This window comes from Callionymus lyra, chromosome 7, assembly GCF_982586985.1.
Source record: "Callionymus lyra chromosome 7, fCalLyr1.hap1.1, whole genome shotgun sequence".
Lineage (NCBI taxonomy): Eukaryota > Metazoa > Chordata > Actinopteri > Syngnathiformes > Callionymidae > Callionymus > Callionymus lyra.
In genome coordinates this window covers 25,076,013-25,100,845 of record NC_141824.1, presented here as the reverse complement: position 1 = coordinate 25,100,845, position 24,833 = coordinate 25,076,013, and the positions used below count along the sequence as shown (strand labels likewise).

The 24,833-nt window shown below is 38.8% G+C and overlaps 2 protein-coding genes across 2 annotated transcripts in view; both read left to right on the top strand.

Moving 5' to 3' along the window:
- calm3a (calmodulin 3a (phosphorylase kinase, delta)) overlaps window positions 1–24,833 on the top strand; it is a 224,469-nt gene that overhangs the window by 110,088 nt on the left and 89,548 nt on the right. The gene's annotated exons all lie outside the window — the stretch shown is intronic.
- rab4b (RAB4B, member RAS oncogene family) lies at window positions 13,669–24,525 on the top strand. The gene is made up of 8 exons (XM_087795806.1): window positions 13,669–13,807; window positions 18,017–18,097; window positions 19,441–19,555; window positions 19,874–19,936; window positions 22,442–22,596; window positions 22,659–22,754; window positions 22,817–22,995; window positions 23,061–24,525. Exons 1-7 carry the CDS (start codon window positions 13,792–13,794, stop codon window positions 22,930–22,932), a joined length of 642 nt encoding a protein of 213 aa, XP_087651932.1. The 5' UTR covers window positions 13,669–13,791; the 3' UTR covers window positions 22,933–22,995; window positions 23,061–24,525.

The window sequence follows — 24,833 nt, the reverse complement described above, 5'->3', positions numbered from 1 at the left end:
CCTGGTGAAATATTACCATGGCACCTTGCGGAGTGATACCAAGGCGCCTCGCGAAGTTATACCACAACGTCTTTTGAAGTAATACCACGGCTCCTTGCAGAGTAATACCAAGGTGCCTTGCAGAGTTATACCATGGCATCTTGCAGAGTAATACCACTGCGCCTGGCAGAGTAATACCACAGCATGTCAGAGAGTAATACTACAGCGCCTGGTGGAGTAATACTACAGCGTCTTGTGGAGTAATACCACGGTGCCTTGAGGAGTAAAAACACGACGCCTTGTAGAGTAATACCACAGTGCCTTGCAGAGTACTACCACTGCTCCTGGCAGAGTAATACCACAGCGCCTGGCGGAGTAATACTACGGCATCTTGTGGAGTAATACCAAATTGTCTTGTGGAGTAAAAACACGACGCCTTGTAGAGTAATACCACAGTGCCTTGCAGAGCACTACCACTGCGCCTGACAGAGTAATACCACAGCGCCTGGCGGAGTAATACTACGGCATCTTGTGGAGTAATACCACAGTGTCTTGTGGAGTAAAAACACAACGCCTTGTAGAGTAATACCACTGCGCCTGGCAGAGTAATACCACAGCATGTCAGAGAGTAATACCACAGCGCCTTGCGGAGTAATACCACGGCGCCTTGTTGAGTAATACCACGGCACCTGGTGAAATATTACCATGGCACCTTGCGGAGTGATACCAAGGCGCCTGGTGGAGTAATGCTACGGCATCTTGTAGAGTAATACCACGGTGTCTTGTGGAGTAAAAACACGACGCCTTGTAGAGTAATACCACAGTGCCTTGCAGAATACTACCACTGCGCCTGACAGAGTAATACCACAGCATGTTAGAGAGTAATACCACAGCGTTTTGCAGAGTAATACCACAGCGCCTGGCGGAGTAATACCACGTCTTGCGTTTGACCCATTTGGCTTAGACATTGTCTGATTCATCTCATACAACTCTATATATTGTATGTGAGTAATTAAAGTGTGAGACTTCTGAGCAAACAGAAGCTTCTTCATCAACACGCATGATTTCATATTCTGACAAAATGACTCCTAATAACAGACCTTGAGATGCACAGCTCGTGGAATGATGTAAGCTGAGCATATATACCATGAAATTATGGGATGTAGGTGCGGGAAGAATCGTAAGGTTTATGACTGAAGCATGCAAGTGAGGACAAGTCATCATTTTAAAGCGCTGCAGGTTAAGAGCTGACGTCAGTCTGTCCATCGATTCTACTGAGAACAAAAATCAGGACCTGAACCCCAGAGATACAGAAGGTGAAGATAAAGATTATTTTGGGGAGTCAAAGAAAAAAGATAATTCTTGGCAAGAGTTTCAAATAGAAATTTACATTTATAATTTAAAATATGAGCATTTTTAAATAGACATTTTTCCTGATTCACTTGTTGATTCAACATGTTGCATATTGTCGCGTCATATTGTGTAACACCTGAGGTGATGAATGTAATAACATACGAATGATTGTTTGAGCGCCTCCCGCTGCCTCAGGCCACTAATGATAATTACAAACCTTATATGTGTGTGTGTGTGTGTGTGTGTGTGTGTGTGTGTGTGTGTGTGTGTGTGTGTGTGTGTGTGTGTGTGTGTGTGTGTGTGTGTGTGTGTGTGTGTGTGTGTGTGTGTGTGTGTGTGTGTGTGTGTGTGTTCTTGAGATGTGTGTAGTTGCTTATTAAAGCCAAACATCCTCTCATAGAGAAATGCCTGCTGACAGATTTATAGTTGATTTTGCAGTCGTACTCGTCAAAGACGTGATATATAGAGATTGACTTCTCTGTTGCTGAAGAATGTACTGTGATGTCACAATACATACAAAAATACACAAATGTTTTCAACTTATCGCGGCTTGACCTAAAGTGTGTCTGTGTTTGTTTGTGTGGCAGTGAGTACATGTTGGTTCGTGCTTGAGTGTGTTTGTGGATGTGTGTGCATTTGAGTGTGTGTGTATGTTGTTTTGTGTGTAGGTGCGGCGATACATTGGTGTTTGTGATCATATCTGTATCTGTGTGGATATGTTTGTGTTGAAATGTTTGTGTGTTTGAGTGTGTAATGTACATGTTGGCGCGTGTTTGTTGATATGTTGGTGTGTGTGTGTGGATATGTTGGTGTGTGTGTTTGAGTGTGTACATGTTGGTGCGTGTTTTTCAATATGTTGGTGTGTGTGTGTGTGGATATGTTGGTGTGTGTGTGTGGATATGTTGGTGTGTGTGTGTTTTCTCGTGCGTACATGTTGGTGTGTGTTTGTTGATATGTTGTTGTGTGTGGGGGGATGTGTAGGTGTGTGTGAATATGTTGGTGTATGTGCGTGGATAGGTTGGGGTGTGTTTGAGTGTGTGTGGATATCTTGTTGTGTGTGTGTCATCGTGTCTGTGTGTGTCTATCAGTTGGTTTGTGCATAGGATGGGGTTTGTGTTTGGATATGTTTGTGGATGTGTGTTTATGCATGGGTTGGAGTGTGTAGATTTTGTATGTGTGTGTATGTTGGTGCGTGTTTGTGTATGCGAGTCTGTGGACATGTTTTTTTTTTGTGGATATGTTTGTGTTTGTGTGTAGATGTGTTGATGTGTGTGTGTTTCTGTGTCTGCGAGTGTGTGTTTATGTTGGATAGATTGGGGTGTGTGTATGGATATGCTAGTGGGTGTGCGTGTGTGTGTGCGTGTGTATGCAAGTGTGTGGTGTGTGTGTGTAGATATGTTGACGTGAGCATCTGGGGAATATGTTTTGGTTGTGTGTTTTTGTATGTGTGTTTCTGTATGTGTGTTTGGCGACAGTGAATTTATTCTGGTGGAGCAGCAACACTGATGTCCCTGTTAGCTTAATATAACCCTGACCTGCTTTCACACCAGACTCACAAAGACATTCAAGGCGTCCATATTGAGTTCTCTTCAGCCATTGTGTTGAGGAGCTGTCGCCAGACAAAAAGTGAAAAACAAACACAATCAGTGGAAGCTGAAGGCAAACTTCCTGAGTTTCACCTCACGCCCACAAACATTTAAAAATAGCCAGATGTCATGCGAGACTCACTGTCTTGTCACGTGTGTGTATTGTTGTGTTGTGAGTGTAAACTAACTTGATATCTCTCACATGTTGCTCTTCATAATGGCTGCTTTGGTCACAAATACACAAACACGCACAGAGTCACACACATTTATTTGTTCTTGTTGTTTGTAGAATTGTTTCTCTGGTGTTTCCTCACGTTACTTCCCATGACAAGTTTGTTGCTAAGGGATCATTCTGCCGTGGAGCTTCATTAGCTCCGCCTAGTGGTGGTGTCTGACTGCAGACTCAGTAATATGTCTGTACACGGTCTGATTTGAGAGGTCCCTGGATCAGATGTGCAAAATGTTTTTTGAAAAATGTTTTTGCCATTTTTTAAACCTTTTATATTTTTCTTTAGAAATATAAACATATAACAGGGTATTTTTTAAGATTGTAATGTATAAAACAGAAAAATTGTTGAATTCAAATTTAAATAGTTTGGTTACAGAAAAAACACTGGCAATAAAGGTTTCTGATTCTGAAATTAGTTTGAATATAAATGAAAATAGTTTGACTATTGTTGAAAATTGTCAGATTATAGTGGGAAATTATTTGATTCAAATGAAAATAGTTTGATTTAAGTTAAAAAAAAAAAAAAGTTTGATTACAGTTGAAAATGGTTTGAAAATGGTTTGATTACAGTTGAAAATGGATTGATTACGATTGAAAATTGTTGGATTACAGTTGAAAATTGTTGGGTTACAGTTGAAAATTGCTTGATTCCAGTTGAAAATTGTCAATTTACAATGGACATTTTTGGATTACAGTGGAAAATTAATGGATTGCAGTTGGAAATTGTTGGAATACAGTTGAAAACCTTTGGAATTTACTTGAGAATTGTTGGGTTACAGTTGAAAATGATTGGATTATAGTGGAAAATTGCTTAATTACGGTTGAAAAGTGTTGGATTACAGATGAAATTGTTGGAATACAGTTGAAAACCTTTGGAATTCAATTGAGAATTGTTGGATTACAGTTGAAAATTGTTCGATTATAGTGGAAAATGGCTTGATTACCATTGAAAGTTGTTGGATTCCAGTGGAAATCGTTGGATTTCAGTTGAAAATTGTTGGATTACAGTTGAAAATTGTTGGATTACAGTCGGAATTATTGGATTACAGTTGAAAACCTTTTGAATTCAGTTGAAAATTCTTGGATTACAGTTAAAAATTCTTGGATTACAGTGGAAATTGTAAAAGATTTGATTTGTCTGAAAATTCTACAATGGATGCAAATCAAAAAAATGTTTGACCTCGATCAGTGTGTACCATCAGAGTTGGAAGCAGATCTACAAACACAACATGGTGGTGTGTAAAGTAAAGGAAGTGAAGTCATAGTGTTGTCTTCACTGACTCACACTGAGTCAACTAGCTACAGGCTAACAGACCCCCAAACAGGCGTGCACACATGTGCACAACACACACTAGGATTACATTTAATTTCGTCCTTGACCATCAGATTTCATGGCACCATTTCCACCTGTTTTTTGTTTTCCTGCTCACTGTTGCTATCGGTTACACACCATCAAAGCACCAGGGCAACATTTGTATGTCATCAAACTGGCACACGTCACCAGGTTCTTCTGGACTACTTCCCATGTGTAAGCAGGAGCGTTACGAAGGGCCACATGTCGTCCATATGTCCTCACCTTGTTTACTGTAAACTCCGGTCACACTCCGGCACACAGAGCAAAAGGGCTTCTCCAGATCCACACACCTGCCGACAGCTGATGGACACGGGAACGTCCTCTTCACCGCTACTTCACAGGGGAGCTTATTTGTTCCTGGCTTGAGGGGGTCCGGGGTAAATAAAGTGCTTGAGTCGGGGGTCCCTGAAGGGAATCTGCCTGAGGCTCTACTTGGATCTCCACTAATGACCAATCAGAAATGCATTATTTGAGCCGGAGCGGTTTTTAATAATAGCCGAGTGGCTAATACCTAGCTATTGTCAACACTTGCAAGTCGGCGGTTGTGGGGCATTGTTGCCACGGCAACCGAGGGAGGGATACGCTTAATTGCCACTTTCCTGCTAAAAGCCATTGAAGCTGCCGACTTAGTCACCTCCACGTGAGCCATTGTGCTGGGGTCACTCATCACGAGGACCCTGAGGGAGGAACCCTCGTGAGGCTGGCTAATGTAAAGCCAGCTCGTAAAGATCCTCTTCTGAACTGCTGTTATTGAGTGAAGACGCTGAGAGTACGTCGATACTGTCAAGACACAGGTTTGTCTTTCTACTTAACTAATGGTATTTCAACCATATTGTAACACACAAAACACATGTTCACACCTCACACATCAATTCACAATAATATCATTCTTGTTGTCTTTTTTAACCACCTTATATTTCTATTGTTTCTAAACATTTAATGTTTTCATATAATTTGAATTCTGTTTAATTTAATGATTTCTCCACGTTATTTGTTATAGATTCCAACAGATTTACAATACATTTTAGCTACATACACATTTTACATCTAGTACTAAGAGGTCTTAATGAAAATGCCTGTATTTTTATATGGGGTTTTGATTCCAAAAGAAATGAAAATGTATTTGTTTTTATACTAAATATTTGATTGGACTATTATATGACAGTATATTTGTTTCAATCATTATTATTCAATCATTCAGTTATCAAATACAAAAGGTTTTTTAATAAAAATAAAAAAAGAGAAAAAGGAGTTTCAAATATTTTGCACTTAACTCATAATAACTAGGATAAAAAAAATCTATCCATTTTATGGCCCTAACACAAAAAATATTACTTTAATCAAAACAGCTTCAAATAGAAAGTTTTCTAAACAAAATACATTCATTTTTCAATGGAGCAACAATTTTTTGATTGAAAATATTTGTTTTTAATAAAGCAACTTCTGTTGTTTTTTCTGGAGATTAAATCTTGTTTACCATAACCACACCCACTCTGCTGTGATAGGTCAAGTATCACAGTTTTTCATCGATACCGGAAGTCTCCACCCCCAAGGGACTTGTTGTATAAACAAAGCAGGCATGATTACAGCTGCTCACAGGAGAAGCGAAGCCATTACTAATGCTTAATGAGCTTCACTGCCGTAACCTCTCGTTCTCTGAGATTTCTGACAGGGGAGAACTTTATAAAGTAATCATTTCAAAAACATGAAGACTTCAACATTTGAAACATGACTCAGGAGGGTTAGTTTGTTTTTCAATAATGCAACAAAACTTTCCTAAATTCAGTTATAAAGAAAGAAGTCTAGCTTCATACTATTACCTGTATCAGATTCATTGTATCAGTTTTAATTTGGCGGGGAACAGTCATAAATGGCTTTTTACACAATAAAGGTTGCTAACCCTTTGTATAGCAGAAAAAAGATGGAGCTAATTTAGATTGATCAAGTCAAAATAAAATTGCAATATTACATCAGATTCATTCTTCAATTACCTTGACTTCAAAAGAAGAATAGCTCCCTGTGATATTGGGTTTGACTCTCCTGACGTAAAGGTTGATGATCGGTGCTGCAGGTGGAGCAGCTGACGGAGACAATGAGAAGGTGGTTGGTGGGAGGAGCTGGAGTGAAGGCCCACTCTTGTTTGAAACGAACGACAGTTTTATGGCACACACTCGCTGTCCTCTGAGTGACTGCCAGTGAGAGGAAGTAAGGACAGGGCAGCAGCTGGACTCATTCATGAGTCTACAATCAAGGGTTTGTTACCTGAGCTCAAAGGCCTAAATGCCTGCACTGTTTCCTCCAGAATAAGCTGCTTATGACGCTTTCAGTTTACTCACGGAGGCTGAGGTCACCACTTTAGTTCATTCTCGGATGGATGTGCGAGGAGAAATTATGTTTCTAAATCTTAATCATAAGTCAAGTTTACTCTTATTTATACTTCTATCGTAAATAATGTGTTTAATGTGTCACAATGTTTAAAAATATTCATATTGTGCACCTTGAAAATCAAAGTACCGTCTCCTTCATTGTGATTGGATGGTCTCAAGGGGATGAACAGACAATAAGAGGGGCTTAAGAAGTAAAGGAGGGAGACTCTGCGATGACTCACACACTCACCTGGTTGAGCACAGCTGTGTGACACACCTGGGCCTTTGAATGTGGCCATTAGCTGAAGATTAACCCGCCTGGCCGAGGTCCACGACCCTCTTCACAGCCACAGGTATCAGGCGAGGATTCTCTGAAGAGGAATTAAGACACATTAACAGGCGTTATCTGTTTTCAAAGCTTTGTAGATGTGATTATGATGAAATTATCTGTTTTTGAGAATCGCTTTATTGTTTGTTATCTCTTTAAGTGTGTCTTCAGATGTTTGATCCCAATGACCCCAGCAGTGGATTTGTCTGTGTCAATCTTTCATCGTTCAGGGACTCACTTACTATAACCCTTGAGTTTTCTCAGGGTCAAAGTGACCCAAAGGCTCGAAAAAAAAAGTGTTTGTGGTATCCCTTGTGTTGCCTCTGGGCCAAGGTGGTTTACCTGCCTGGTTTCCAGAAACTCATATGTCTTATCTCAACACAAGGATACGACAAACGCATTCACACCAAAGAAACTGTGAAATCCCGGCGATAACTGAGTATGAGAGGATATGTACGGTTCCAGTGGCTTTTAAAGCTGGTGTTTAGACATATGTTGGTCTGAAAACAAATGTAATTTCTGGAAAAGTATGTGGTCAAGTACACTACAAAAAATATATTATCGTTTCTATAGTATCACAATATATTGCAATATATCGTACAGTTGCTGGATCTACTTTGTATTGTATCGCCAGATTCTTCCCAATACATACCGCCATTATTAATAAAAAGAGTTTTTCAGAGAAGAACAGCTATGGTTCGTCTATGGACATCTGGAAGCCTTCAGTATTTAACCAAGATCTCAAAATCTATGAGATAATGTCATGTTTTCTGGCGGAGTGACCCCAGAGAAACAGTTGAACCTCGCGAGGCCCCCGGTGTGAGAATATATATGGATGTTGTGGTCACTGATGTCATCCGTCACAACCTTTGACATCATCTTCCTGTGGTTACTGTTTTGCCTCTCTGACACTTCGCCGCAGGGTTGACCCAGGGCAGGAGTGAACTTGCAAAAGCTCACAAATTAACTCCAGAGCTGGCCGAGAGGCTCCTATTCCCATCGTAATGTTTGGATTTCATCAGCGCTTCCACTGACCTATTTAGGATTCTCTATGAGAGGAAACACTTGGTTCTTTTTCATTGAAACGAACGTAAAGCTGAGTTCTATTACATAATGCGGTGAGATAATCCAACAGCTATGGTGTTATATCTCTGAAAGAAGGTGTACTTAAGCTCTGACAGGTGTGTAAAGGAAGGAGATGGATTGGCTGGATTAGTATTTCTGCCTGGGGCGAAGTATATCTGAGAACGTGAGAGATAACCCCGGAGATAGAAGTGATTACAAAGGTACTTTAGTGTTCGAAGGAAACCTCTTCAAAGGCCATCTTTATCAAACCAATAATTAATACTAATTCTATTTTTCCGCTATATTCTCTGCAGACACACAAACATTAAAAAGATAGATACTTTTTTTGTTTTCCTTTCGTTCCAGCAGGATTCCACTGATTCTGGAGAGACTTTTATGTTTGCAGTGTGTGTTGACTGATGAGCTGACAAACTGAGGAGCAAACTTTCCTCAGTGGAAGAACATGAGCGAGTGGTTGGTATGGAAACAAGAGTAAAGTCAGTTTGTACAGGTATGATGTGGCAACTATGCTTAAGACTCACGTCAATCTCCGCTAAATCGAATTCCACATGTTTTGAGTGACATAACACCGAATTCCTTAAACAAGTTACATCTAGTACCAAGAGGTCTTAAAGAAAAATACACAAAAATAAGAGACAAACGTGACAAATCTTTTCAATGACAGCGGAGGTATATGACCGACATGATCAGATCACTACATCCATGTTTTACTACTTACTATTTAGAAAGAATAATGTTCATATTATAACGTATAATGCATAATAATTAATTATTTTCCAAAAAGTTGTTTACATTAAACCAAATATCAGGCAATGTTGGCAAATTAGTTGTTTTATTTTTAAGTCTGTTGTGTAATTGTGGTTGTGTTTTTAAAAATATATATATATATTTATATAAAAGATTGTTTTCATGTAAACCAGAAGCCGAAATGTTTGTGTTTTCCACTTGTTTCAATTGGTTCTTTATCATTATTTTACTCTTTCATTTATGAAGAATAATTTAAAGCATTTTCAACTAAAAACAGAAATTACTGTAGCTTATAAGTAGTAAAGATGCAAAAAAACATTTTTTATTGAAGCATGTGTTAGCATTTTTAGCTAATTTTGGCGTTTTGAAACTAGATATTTTCCTTGATTACCTATATGGCTCAGATTGCTTGTTTAAGAGTATACTACTATTTGTTTATTCGCCATGATTCTTCAAGCCTCTCTGCATAAGTGTCAAGGTTCTGTTCTTGCACCTGACCACAGGAGGCAGCTGACTGTCCTCAGTGCCAGAGGCTTCGGCTTGACGGGCGGAAAAGGATCCACAATTTGTGTTGTGAAGGTGAAGAGAGGTGAGTTTCAGATAGCAGCAAACTAATAGGAGATGCCGATGGGGTTTGGAAGATAGCGATCAGCGGGCAATTTTAAACCAAGTTTCCCAGAAAACCCCACCTGTTCAAACAAACACTTGTTGTTGTAGAAAATCTCAGCAGATGGTCCTGAGAACGAGCAGAGCGAACTGTTGCCGTTCATTGTTAATCCAGGTGTGTATTGAACACAGTGATTGGAATATAATACTCAACATAAAATACGTTAAGTTTGTCCTTAAATTGCTTGTGTAAAAATTCATTTTGAATATTTGAGGGAGAATGTTGAGCGGTTTAAAAATAAGTCAAGCTCTCTAGCTAACACAGGCCTCATTAAGTGACCTGTCCGGCTGGATTTTGGCCCCAGGTCTTGACACAGAGGATTACCAAGGTCCTTACTCTTGTTTTAAAAGGGAAACCGTGACAGCTGCATGAGAAAAACACTTCTTTGCTTCCTAAGACTTGTTGCTGGTTCTCTTAGTCTGAGTTCATGGCTATAGGATTTTTAAAAACGAGTCAAAATGTAAAAAACAGAAAGACTTTTTTAATAAGTAAATGTATGTCATATCCAAAATCCATTGTAGCCCTGTCATCATTTAATTTCTTAACCATAAAATACACAAAATCCCTGAAATACCAACTTTTATATTTACTTTTCTCAACACCTTTAACTTTAAATACGACAAAAATCCACCTCACCTTCAAGTCTTTAAAGAACTATGGTCGTCCTCTGGGGGAAACCTTCTTTCCAAAACACTTTTCAAACGTTATCAAGCGGCTCCTGCATCACTCGACTTTTGATATTTGAAAGATAAAAAGCGAATCAAACTAGCAAAAGCTCTAAAGACCTTCATTTCTCTTTCTTTTTCATGTCCACACCCCAGCATGACTGTGAATAAGCTCCGTTATTATTCTCATTCATGTCTCCATTTCAAAGGCGGCTGGCGGTCTTTGTTGACGCGGGGTTGCTGTATTTCAAATAGCTTTGGGTCTAGACAGAGACCCACGAGGATACAGAAGAGTGAGTGCGTGAAGCAATTGTGTAGATACTCTGGTTTGTACACAAACGGGCTTTTGTTTAACACACTTTACGGTGTTCCCACTAGCGATGTGTGTTGGCAAGAGTCTGGCAATGCGATATGTAACGTGATAAAGGGGCATCGATACGATATATTGTTATACTGTCGGAACAAGTATATATTTGTAGTTTTGTCGAAGTACTTGACTCTGATGTTGCTGAGTTTACAGACCACATGACTCTTGACGGAGTCGTAACTGCTTTCATTTGTTTGGAATACAAAATGTCCTAACATTAGCTTTAAAAGTAGCTAGAGTTGACTGTATCCTCTCGTCCTCAGTCATTGCCGGGATCTTGCAGAATTGTATGGTTCCTTCAGGTGTGGAGGACGTAATGACTACTGCCATCTAGCGGCAGGAAGTTCAATTGCAACACAAAAATGAACAAACACTGTGAATATTTGCATGTTAATTGTAAACATTGTATATATATATATATATATATACAGTATATATATATATATATATATATATATATATATATATATATATAGTATGTATAATACACACTTTATTGAAATACAGATCATAAAAGACCTATGATAAATCCAAAACATTGATACAGTGGTATTGAATATTGATACAGAATTGTGAAAAAAAAATGCAATTTATCCGTGTATCGATATTTTCTTACACCCATAGTTCCAACTTTTTTAAAACAAATAATAGTGGAGGAAAAATTGCCGCCAACACTTAACTATTATTTTTCCAGTAAACACATTCACAAGTCGTGTGTTCATCACAGTTTCATCAGCCCTTATTTTGCGCTCGGCCTTTGTAGCTGTGTATAAAACAGCAGGTATCCACGATCCCGCTGGTTTACAGTGAGTGACACATGTATTCTCACCTCCAGAGCTCACCTATGTCTGCTGAGATGAATCAGACACATTATCTCGTGGAAAATGACTCATTGTTTGTGGTAAACACTGTAAATATCGTTGGGTTTAAAACGGGGATTACCCCGCTGGATCATTGTGAGCACATTTGTTTTGGTTTGAGTCCCCCCTCCTCCCTCCTGGCGTGAGTCAAGACTCTCTTAACTTGCATGGAGACGACAGTTGAGACACAAAGGTTTAGAGTAACCCCCCTATAGACACACACAAGTCACACATAGGAACCGTTTGGATGACTCTGGATGAGAGTTCAAGAAAGAGAATAGACACAATGACTACTGAGAGACTCACTGTCGGAAGTGGGGGAACAAATAAAACCAAAGAAGCCCAGCTCGTCTGCTGCACACCTTTTCTTGTCGGCCATGTTAGGAAAACATCCTCGCCCCCACACATCGCTAAGCCCCCTGTCTTATCTGAGTGAAAAGAGCTTTTAACAGGTTTTGGGAGGATGAGGGGTTCTGCAAATCAGAACAAAGCCAAAGAGGAACTCTGAGAGACATCAGCAGAGTCAAGGGCTCTGTAATTTATTACCTGCTGCCCTTGGGCGAGTGTGTGCTTCAAGAACCGGCCTCTGAGCAGGGTTGACAAGTACAAGAACAGGAAGGAGAGTTTCTCATCAAAGAGCATGAAAGTCGACGAAGGGCAATAAACCTTCTGCTCATAAAACATATTAAGTTTTACATGAATCCTTAAAGATATAGTCTACATACAGGGACGTTAGAGATTGACGTTTACTACTTCCACATACATATAAACCCACATCTCGAATTGATGTTTAAAAAATATATACTTATAAACGTGAAACAAAAATGTCAACAACAAAAAAAAAGTTCACTCATAAAAGGTTATGCAACACTTAAAGACTCACTAGAGCTGACTTTGACTTTATTGTGAACTTTTTTTTATCTTTGGCTGACATCTGGTGGCCTATAGTTGCACCTGCATGAATTAAACATGATCGTTTTCTTTTTCTCTCGTGAGTCCTACGTTCTATTTTCTATGGATGTTAGCCCATTATTTCCATTTTAAACATAGGGATAGGTGTAGTTTAAAAAAATATTGGTTTATTGGTTATGACTCGTCTCCATTCGTATTTCATGTATTTATATCCATAAATTTGTAGTTATTTATATCATGTTTATAGATTCGAATTTATTATTATGATTTACATTTACGTATTATATTTGTGTGCAAAATTGATGTGTTTCATTGTACACCAATGTCCCAACTATATCGCAATTTGACATTAAAGATATTGTATTTTATTATATTAGATTCGTAATGCTGTGGTCTCTGAATTGAAAGTTTATTTAATTAAACAGTAGATCATATTTTTTTTTATTAATCTTTTATATTCCAGCGGCAAGAACAAGGCATTAGGAAAACAAAGCAGCAAAATAAGTGAAGAAAAAGTGTTATCAAGATATGTGCCACTTTTTAAAAAAGTATATAGTCAGGCTTCCCCGCAAATCCTTTAAAAGACTTAATAGGCATTAAATTAATGAATGTAAAAATAAGGCTTTAGAGTATTGATCTCTGAAATTATTATTTTTATTGAAGTCTTAACGAGATGATAAGTAAGGCGTTATGATTCAAAACTTAAAAAAAAAACATTTAGTTATATTTTACGTAACGAAATGTGAATTTAACCAACATTTGTATGAAATCTAAAAGGCTAATGTCTAAGATGGACAGGGTTTTTTTGTAAAAATTTCAAAATCATCATGCTGGAATTTCAGTTTTCCAGTGGACTTGTGTTTATTTTAATTTTAAAATAAAAACGATAAAATGTTCCTAAACCTATAAGTGTTTTGGTTTGTTTTCTTTTCAGTGTTTGTGAACGTCAAGTTGGTCTCATATTTAATTTCACATTACACTTGCCTTATTATGTAGGAATGCTTATTTTTAGTTTTAAACGAATGTTTCAAATGGTTACGATTGACTGAAGGGAGTAAAAAAAATAAATCATTATTCATAAAAAGTTGGGAGTGAAATTTCCGACGCTTGTACGTCGCACTGAGTGCAGCGCGCCATGATGACGTCAGCACGCAGCTGCTGTTGTGTATGTGGTTGAAGTGAAGCTCGTTAGCGTCGCAGCTAAACACCACAAAGAGGTGGCTAACAGCTGTCGTAGCGACCAGGCGAACACACCAGCCTCCGTCTGAAGCCTCACTGCAGCGACGGTCACCATGTCCGAGACATACGGTATGTTTGACCACGAACGCAATTTGATGCTACAATGGTAGCTTGTTGTAGCTCCAGGCTAGCTGCCTCCTCCGCTTACACTCATCCACGTCTGCTCGTCACTTTGCAAACAAATACGTCAAGTGTTTTATTTTGAGTGAAGCATCCGTGTTATTAAAAAATATATAAATATATTTACTGGCTGGACTGTTTAAATAGATGCCTGTGTTATGTGGTAAAAACTTATTCTAACTAAAACACGTCATAACAAGAAGGCTAGTTTGTTATAGATCAGTATGTCACCAGGATGACGTCATCGTCATAGTTGTATCAGAGCTGAGGAGTGTTAGTGGGTTAAAGGCCTGGATGAGGAAGTGTGGAGGATTACACCTACAGTTACCTTTTGACAGGTCATGTCTCCATCTGTTTGGTTTCGATCACTTTACAACCTGCTAAACACACACCGTTTATTTACTTTGATGATTTTTCTTTAAAAAAAATGCTGCTTATGGGTTGCTGCACCAAAACAAGACAATTCTGGGACTTTTGGTAATTTTAAATGACTTGACTGGGTCCTTATTTGTTTGATGCTCTAAGCCGAAGCCCATTCAAAGCAAAGAGGAACAGTGGCCTGAAGAAAGCCTATTGTAAAACCATTACTTACTTATTTGCATATTAGAAAAGGGATGGTTGGAAAAACATATACTGAACTCATTTTAAAATAGCCTCTTCTAGTGGGTTATTTTTGTATTTTTATCAGAAAATCTATCTGAACCAGGAATTATTTTTACTTTGCTCTTTTCAATTTGACTAATTCTTCATCTTAATGTCAACTTGAACCCAAGTTTTGTTCATTTAACGTTTCGTCTCTTTATTAAAGAGAACATGACATGGTTAAAACAAAACAAAATAAACAAGTAATTATCTTGTGAAAATAATTTAAATCTTTTAATTCATGGATGACAGTTTACCCCGCTCACTTCATCAGCCAGTACAGCTCATGGCTACGATTCTGGGTTCGAGACCCGTCTAGTTTTTATCATTTTTACGTGATTGTTTTTAAAATTGTATTGTCTTGTAGAGATTTGGGATTAGTCTCATTATGGAAATTGTTTTAAAGAAAAACTAAACGATGAATAGGCCAACTCTTGTTTTTTTTTTTTTCTTTAGACATTATTTATATTCTCTCATTATGGACACCAGAGAGTTTGTTGTAAAAAATCTACTCTTCTAATATTACTACCATTTGTTAGACTACAAGAGAGGTATTGCATTGTAGTTAAACATCTGAATATTTATACAGAACCAACTTTGAAACAGGAACTTTGATTGTGGTTTCTAGTGAGGGTGCACCTGGTTTGTTTACCCAGCTACCGAAGTAAGGTGTCACATGTGCACATAATTGTTACGTGTAAGGTGACCATTTTTATGTGCTTCTAACTCGGTTAAATGCATATTCTGAATTCCAACAAAATTTCAGCAAAAATGACATCTTATCACCAACACCGTGGTCTATAAAAGTTCTGTAAGAATATTCACATTTTTGACAACATACAATGTAATGTCTCTCTCTCTCTGACGTCACAATAAGATTTAAGAAACAAATCACGTAAAAATGACAACAACCAGACGGGTCTGGAACCCTGAATTCCGGGTGAAGTGCTGTATGCTATAGCCTTGAGCTATACTCGCTGACGATGTGAGCAGAATAAACTGCCATCCATTAATTGAAAGATTTAAATTAGCAAGTGGCCACAAATTATTTATTTTTTTGACACTGTCATGTCTGGGGCTCCTTACTTTAGGGTTTAAACCAAGTAGAATAATTATATTCTTGTGTCAATACCACAAATGGTTTAATACAATGTAATTTTGCTCGTTAAAAATGTACTGTAAATATAGCTAATTTGGCCTAAAATGAATTGCAAAAACACTTATGGCTGTTATTATGAAAAACTTCTTTTATATTAGCTCCCATATGATTCTGAAAAAAAAAAAAATCATTGAACTGGGAATTTGGTCTACATGATTGAAACGATAGAGAAGTATTTCATGATACATTTCTGATGGTCAAAAATCTAATCATAACAGAAAGAAACATATTTCAATCTTGTGAATGGAAATATTCTTACATTTGTCACTTCATTTGGTAAGATAATTAAAATCTAATGCCTCAAATTAATTTTTTTAACCAACAGGCCTCACAATCTACTGAATAGAGACACGATCCACCAGCTACACTGTCAGTTGCTCCGTTCATCATCTCCATCTCACTTTAGCATGAAATATAATACCAGCCGGCTGTAATTTTGTATGTAATGGCTGCTCTAATAGCTCTCATTGATTTATGCTTCTCGACTACCATCTGTGCTGTCTTTTCTCCCGTAGGACCAGTCATGGAAATAGCAAATGGCTGAAAGAGAACAAAAGTCGGATCTGTCTTGTCTCTATTGTGCATTATATGATCGTTTTCCACATTTATTTTTTAAAGTTTAGATCCCAATAAATACGTTTTGAAATATTACAGTGAGTGTAGTGGTCGTTTGGATAAATTAAGATATCAAAGGTTATATTTAGTGGTATTCAACAGCACTTTATTGAAAATATATAAATATGTATATGTGTGTTCTTATTGTATATTTAATGAAGGTATGTATTAAATAATTTCATTTTATTATTTACAATTAACATGCAAATATTCACAGAATTTGTTCATTTCGGCATAGCAATTAAACATCTAGAAGTCATCCTCTGTAGCTAAATGAACAACGAAATTCCGCAATATCCCAGCGGTGACTGAGGACAAGAGGATGCAGTCAACTCAGCAGCTTTTAAGGCTGATGACTATATCGTTATACTTGCCAATACACACACCCCAAATAATATTCAAGTATCATTCTGTCCTACACATATTTTGTAAATATTTACCTAGGTAACTAAACTAAGATAACAGGAAATCCAAAAGGAACAATTGTCTGCCTAAAGTAAAATCTCGTATTTTGTGTTCAATCAATATTGAAGTCTTTTATCCTAATAGTCTCATTTTACCATCCCATATCTGACTCCATTTATCACAGCAAGTGCGCAATCCCTTTTCTCAATCCATTTTCTTTTTTGCTTTTGCAGAAATAGGAGTTTCTGTGTCACAGCACTTGTAACTACACCAACTCTAAACATTAAAATTCAGCGATTTTCACTCTGAAACATAACAGTCAAGTATTGAAAACCCTTGGAGACTCTTGTTGATCTTCAATCGTGCTGCTGCTATTAATCTTTTATTGAAACCAACACAATGTAGCAAAGTGGCGAAAGCCAGACGAGACTCGGTGACATCAACTTTATTAGAGTGAGTGAGCGAACACGATACTGTCTGCCCGCTCCCGCTGGTGTTACTTAATAACGCGTAAAGAACAAGAAGATGCGATTGGTTCTGCGCTCCATATTTCTCTGACACAGTGACAGCTTGATTGTTGTATGCAGATGCACCCTGGGAATCATCTCTCGCTGCACTGAGAGGCAGCAGGCCTTTTAAAACAGCCGTGAGCTTTCGATTCTGTCAGCCGCCTGTCAGGGACGTTGACGGTGTGTGGATGAGATCTAAAGAAGATGGTTGCTCCAGGAAGAAGGGGAAAAAAAATCAACTGCTTGTTTTTTTTGGTTATCGAAGTTGATAATATAAGCTCATGCTGGTTGAAGAAACTCCCACTTCTACAAACAAAGGTGTAAAATCAAAGGCGCCGGAGGCAGGGCTCTGCTGTGGATCACGCTCATCAACTCTTTTCTCCTACATAAGACCTTGTGTGTTTTACTTTGTAGAAACATCTGAGACTGAGTTTAAATAGTAAGGGTGTTATTCTAGCAAAATAAACAAAATAAATATAGTTGTTTTTCTTGTGTACAACTGGCTAAGCATGAGATTTGTTCCATTTATGTCAGTCAAGGCATATAATTGACGTGGCTATGTAGACAAATATACTCATTACTGCTACCAAGTGAGAACTTGTCTGTATGAAAATATCTGCCTTGAATGACAACGTAGGTGCACACAATTAAATTAGAATCTCAAGTGACATTTCATGCTGATTACATTTAACACTGGATTGTTATTGGGTTGATTTCATGCTCTGAATTTCATTTGCCGTGAGACTAGAATCTTCACGGCTCCTCTCGACAAGACGCGACGCTACAAACGGTTTCCTCGCTGACATCGATCTGCTCTTGTGCTTTCAGACTTCTTGTTCAAGTTCTTGGTGATCGGCAGCGCTGGAGCAGGAAAATCCTGCCTTCTTCACCAGTTCATTGAGAACAAGTGTAAGTTGAGGGTTTGATTTTTCTATGAAAGTCAAGGAATCAATATGAGCTTGAAGTGGTCTTCACATTTATTTAAAAAAACAATATAAACAATTTAAAAAGGGGTATCTAAAAGGTACAAATATAAAAAAAACTGCAGGCCAGGTGTGTCCTTAATCATTTCCTTAACAACAAAGTAATTGCTACACTTGGAAGATCTTCATGAAATCATGTTTGGCAGGACGGACTTGCATTTCAGGCTAGTTCTTGGAAGTACAATAATTACCATCTATGTTGGACACATTTTCAAAATGCTTATCATGATTAATCTTTACACATCAACCTTTAATTAAGAGATGTCAAACTCCATCACAGAGGGGGCAAATACCAAAACAAATATTCATTAAATTATCTTAAACTGACTTAACTTAATCTTCATTTGTGTCATCATACTCATAGAATTTTATTTTGGAAACATTACTTTGCATGCTGCTTGCCTATGCACAAGTACTGTTGTCCCTATCCCGGCTGCTCTTGAGCAAAAAACAACAACATTCATCTTTAAATGTGTGAGGAAAATATCTCCAAACTAATAAATTGCGTTTTTATTTTCACCATACTGTATCGATCAGTAACTTTTTTTTGTTGTTGTTGATTTCAAATCACATTTTATTTTGTCATCATGGTTCTTTTATCATGCTTTGCATTTCAATTTAGTGTATTTAAAATGAAATGTATTGATTATTATTACTATTATTTTATTTACAATTAAATATTCATGCCGTTTGTTTATTTTTGTTTTGCAATTAAACTTCCAGCCGCTAGATGGCAGCAGTGATTGCCTCCTCTTCAGCTTAAGTAACAATGAAATCCCTTGAGATCCGGGAGACAACTGAGGACGAGAGGATACTCCAGCAGCTTTCAAAGCTGGAAAGATTTGTTTGGAAAACAAATGGTACTGAGGCAACACTACAAACATATCGATGTTTCTACACTATTGCAAAAGATATCATATTGTCGTCCCTGTATTCTGATGTGTATTTTATCACCAGAATTTTGACAAAACCCCTATTGATCTCCTCTGTCAAGATGTTCTGACAGATGAACACATTTCATGTTCGCTGTATTAAGTCTATGCATATGAAGAGCGAAGGTAACATGATAGTTCTCCTCCTCTGATCCGTGTAGCTGTTTGAAGGTGGCGTCCACGTCTCTTCCAGCTAATGCAACACAGCGGGGGCAGGAGATGAAGCATAATGCTACAAGATCGGAGTTAAAAGAGTTTGTCGGCGACGACACTCCTCATTTGGTGGATGCGCTTTGTGACTTTCTTTCTTTTCCCTCCTTCATCTTCGTCCCTGCAGTCAAGCAGGATTCTAACCACACCATCGGTGTGGAGTTTGGATCCCGGGTGGTCAACGTCGCCGGCAAGACTGTCAAACTGCAGATCTGGGACACGGCGGGGCAGGAGCGATTTCGGTAACATCTGTCAATGTTTCACGCTTTCACAGTACAAAAGTTAAATATTAAACATCACATTTCAGTTTTAACTGGTGTTGACATACAACACCTTGGAAAATATATCTTCTAACACAAGATCTGATAAATAATTAGTTGGTAATAATAATAATTCTAAATACCATGAGATCCAAGAGGCCAACATCGAATAAAAATCCACCATATTTCAAAGTTATATACCAATTAAAGTGCTTCTTTCTTTCCACCTGTTCACTGTTTGTAGAGTTTGTTGCACTTCATCATATAACGATGTTTTTCTAACTAAATGTCTCCTTCCAGGTCAGTGACGCGCAGCTACTATCGAGGCGCAGCAGGAGCTCTTCTTGTCTACGATATCACAAGGTAAAAGTCTTAAACGTGTTTTCATCATTTTTAACATTTATTGATTTGTATATATTCGGGTGAACATGAATAGTTTTCAGGATGCAGAATGTTCCGGTCCATATCTTGCTAGTAGTGATGTGTTGATGAGGCCTCGTGAAACAGCTGATGACGTATCATGATACAGTGTCTTCATTTTGAAAGACCTCTTTAAAATCTTTGGCTCTGTATGGCTGAAATTGAATATAGTTGCTTCTTTAATGCTTTTGGTTTCTTAGGTTTACTCTTATAATGATGCTAACATGATGCTGGACCAATGATTCTTTTCATCCTGAGGTTCTACAGTCAAACTCAAGGGTCAAATGTGGCTCGTAAAATTGTCTGAAACCAGATCACATGACTTTATTATGACCCAGGAGCAGCTTGCTTTCTTGTTTTCTATCAAGCAGAGACTGCATTAATATAAAATTGTCAACAGGGCATGTGTAGATTTAACGTAGATATAAGTTTAATGAAAGATGGATAGATTTGTTTGCTTCTTCAAGAGAAACTAGTGGCTCTTGTGTTTGAGGAGGAGCTCATGATGAACACTAGAGCTGCTTTAGGCTAAAATTAGCCTTGAATAATTAATACAGTCTGTTATAACGTCACTGCTTAATCATTCTTTTTTTCTTTGGTCCATTTTTTTATCCACTTGTTTTAGACCAGGGTTGTCAAACTCTATGTCGCAAGGGGACAAAATCAAGTAAAAGTCTGATCTCTTGATTCTTGGAGGTTCAATCTGTCACTTCCATCAAATTCCTTCAACATAAGTTTGAATCTCTTTGGAACTCTTTGTATAATCATAAGTAAGTAATTTATATTTATAGAGCACTTTTCTAGACCAGGGTCACAAACCAGGGTAACCGTTGACATCCACCCTTTCTGTTCATCTCATCTAGCATCTTTTTATCTAGACAATAACACTTGGTTAGATTCAGTCTAAATCCAAGTTTAAGTATAAGCATTAAAAGTCTATTTTTCTAGTCAATGAATTGTGAAATGTGAGCAAGAATATACTTAATGAAGCCTGCATATGTTTAGAGAATAATGATCTAATAATGACTTCACCAGGAGAAATCCTGTTTGATGTCTGTGTCGTCAAATTTGTAAATAATTAGTAGAAGGCACTTTTGCCTGACCATTAAATCATTTTCTCTCAAATACTAGTATGTCATCTGCAGTTGAGGACTCAAGTGTAATATTTGATATCTGTGTATTGGTTCGAAGAGAAGACGGTCTGTGGACTTTTAGAAACTGGTGAATATGAATCAGAACGACACACGTGAAAGCAAAAGAACGTCAGACTTACCTACAGAGAAGAACGCTGAGATCACAGAGAAGAGTCTGCAGACGGAGGGAGGAGACGAGCAGGCGAGAGGGGGAGTCGCGGGCATTAATCAGTTTCCCGGGTGCAAAGGTCAGCAGGAAGATGGAGGAGAAGCTGGCGGAAAAACAAAGGCGATGTGAAGCTGAAGGCGGCGCGAGGATGAGGAATGATGTCACTGCTGAGTTGAACAGATGTTGAACATCACGTCTTCTGACCCACACCCTCTCTGAGGGTGGAGTGATGATGTCACGGTCTGGACCGTAACCAAGTTGTCTTGGGCATCACAGAAAGCAGAGTTTGGAGTATCATTGATGACGATTCCGAGGGTGTGATTGACAGGATGAATACGTCATTGGGAATGTGGACTTAAACATTATCCAACAATTGTGTACAGGTTTGAATATTGTGATGACTTCACGCATACTTGAGGTGTTTGACTGTAATGTGTAGCGATGTCCGCCCATTGGAGGATTACCTTGTTGATGTTCATGAGAATCATCATTTCATTCATTGGAAGGTGAATAACTTGAAGTTTAGGTCACATGTGCACATGTGTGTCCACTTTACTTGGTCACATTTGAAGTGTTCTGTCGTTAACTGTAGTGTAGGAGGTGTTTCACATGATCCCAAAAATGCTGAGATGCTTAAAAACGTATATACTGTGTATCTACCGGTCAATCATTTCGGCTGAATCATCCAAATGATTGTGAGGAAACATGTCGAACTCGTGAAAAAATGATTGAGTGTTTAGGTTCATCATGATGTATTTATTTAGAGGTTTGGCTTTTCGGAGGAGTGTTGGGGCGTATTGAACTGTTGAACTGTCATCCAAGATGAACTACAGCGGTCCCTCGTTTATCACAGTTTAAATCCCCCGCATTTATAAGAGAAACCAGTGAAGAAAGTGCGTCCCTTTCAACGAGTAATGATGACCTTAGCAACTCCTGCACTGCTTTGCCGCCCAGCCAACCAATCACAGCTGCCGATCACTTTTGACATGGCAACATAGACGTCGGATTTAAACTCAGTATTGTAGCGATTAATCATTTGTTGCTAAATAAAGCAGTGACTTCATGGGGTGTTCACTGTGTTGTTGGCACCGTAAGTAAGGTCGGTGTCTCCGTCTTTAACCCGCCGTGTGTTGTGTTGCTGTCCAGCAGGGAGACGTACAACGCTCTGACCAACTGGCTGAGCGACGCCCGGACGCTGGCGAGTCCCAACATCGTCATCATCCTGTGCGGCAACAAGAAGGACTTGGATGCCGACAGAGAGGTCACGTTCCTGGAGGCCTCGCGCTTCGCTCAGGAGAACGGTATTTTGGATTCTTGGAAGTCTTAGTGAGATGTTTTTTTAAAAAGGAATGTTGTGACGCAGAGCTGATGTTCCTGGAGACCAGCGCCCTGACGGGAGAGAACGTGGAGGACGGCTTCCTCAAGTGCGCTCGCACCATCCTCAACAAGATAGAATCAGGTATTGATGTTTGAGACGCCGTCTTCTGTCCCCTGCCTCCTTTGATCCTGAACATTGTGAAGGTGAGCTGGATCCAGAGAGGATGGGTTCCGGCATCCAGTACGGAGACGCTTCCCTGAGGCAGCTGCGACAGCCCCGAGGGAACGCCACACAGAACAAGCAGCATTGCAACTGCTAGGTGGCGCCGGCGTCGACCTCGCCTCCGCTCACAGGCCCGAGCTGGACGGGACGCCCTGGACAGGTCAGTCACGAGTCGGGACCTCGGGTCGGAAACATATTTTGGGTCTCATCTTCCTTCTCCTGCAGCTCCAGGTGTTTTGCGGTGTTTTTGGAAAACAGTGGTGTGCACACCCCAGACCACCTGGACGACCCCCGACGTCTGGTGAGGCGCTCGGAGATCATCTCGGATCCTGGACTTAAAAGACTCTTGATGAAGTTAAAAAAAAAAAAGATTCTAACCAAACAAGGACATGTCGATGTTGGAGTGTAAAGCTGCTCCAACATCTGTATTCTCGGTTTTAGTCACTGACTTTCTTTTTCTTTAATACTCACGATAAACGATGTCCATCCTTCTCTGCAAACGTTGCTCTCAGCTTTAACACGGTTCCTCCAGTCAGAGGTTTCCACTTTCAAATGTCAGGCTCTGAAACGGTTCAACACTGTATTGACATCAAATGTAAACGAACACGAGGTCATAATGTTACCCGAAGGTTTCGTTCTCACTCCTGCTGTGAGACTCTTCGTTCTGGGACGTCACAGGAGAACCACTCTGGGTCGAGCCTCATGTGTTTGGGAACAGGTTCTGACGCCCACACGGTTCCTCACGCAGGCCGGACTCTTCTTCTTCTGGTGAGGTTGTCAGGAGGACGTTCACTTCACCATCATGTCACAAACAACAACAAAACTACTAGCGAAACATACGAAAAGACTTTTTGAATTGTCTACTGTAATGACATGAATAAATGGGAAGCAATTATTAACTAAATTTTCTCTATTTTATATATTTATTTCTTCCTTTTTTTTTAGCTTAAAAGTTATGAAAAAGAAAATTAAACGGATATTTAAAATGTGTTAATGCACAGTCAACATTTTTTTTTTCAAATTTACAATACTTTTCAAACTTATTTTTATTTAATTCGTTTTGTTAACGACAAATATCGAATGATTCCGTCCAGAACCGTCTTGTTAAACTTTCATCCAGATGTTTTTCAGTTTGTCAAAAGTTGAGAAATGCTGAAGAAAAGCGAAAAGCACAAAATCTGATTTACTGACTTCTATTTACATTTAAGTTCATTCTATTGAAGGTAATACAAGTAAAAGGTTGATGTCAACATAAAATAATCTTTGTTTATTAAGGCAAACTTTGGTACCACAATATCTCGAATAGACGAGCAATAGATTTCATGACTTCGACCAGGACTGATCATCAGAGCGTTCTCATTTAAACGGTCATCGTGACTCAAAAAGATTCGTCTTCACTAATGACTCCGACTTCTTCTTTCTGTCGTCTTTAAATCATCCGCTTGCGTCGGCGCCGTGGTTCACTCCGAAGAAGGATTTGGTTTTAGTTGAAACTCCCGTCCTGCTGTCGAGACAAATCGAAGTTTCTCGTCCTCCAGACATCACCAGTCCAATCATCATCTGCATCGTGTGCTAGTTTGTCTCCTTCTGCAAGTGCACTTTTACTTTCAAATGTTCTGTTTATATGCTGTAACTATAGAAATGTACATTTTACTGAGAACTATATGAGAAATAAAGATTTTAAATGTGAGTTACTTTTCTTTTTTTTTTTTAAAACCTCCCGCTGAGAGGAGATGCTGCAGCGTCTTGTATCATCGTTCGCATGTGTAACAAGGAGTTATTTGCATTGCCATGGCAACGCAAGTCTGGGTTCAGTCACCTCGGCGGTCGCCTGTGGTGCGGTCGAACTGTACATCTTGACTCTGCTGAGTCTCACCCGAGGTGTTGACATGGTTCGTCTGTGAGGGTGTCGGTTGTAACAATCAAGCTGTCCCCAGTAAAATCTCTTTCAAAAGCTTTCCGAGTCTGTTTGGTGTGGATGGATGAGGTGTCACTCTG

Coding starts and splice junctions, on each gene's coding strand:
- rab4b (XM_087795806.1), top strand. Junction 22,597..22,658: donor GCGCTTCGCTCAGGAGAACG/GTATTTTGGATT, acceptor GTTGTGACGCAG/AGCTGATGTTCCTGGAGACC. Junction 22,755..22,816: donor CCTCAACAAGATAGAATCAG/GTATTGATGTTT, acceptor AACATTGTGAAG/GTGAGCTGGATCCAGAGAGG.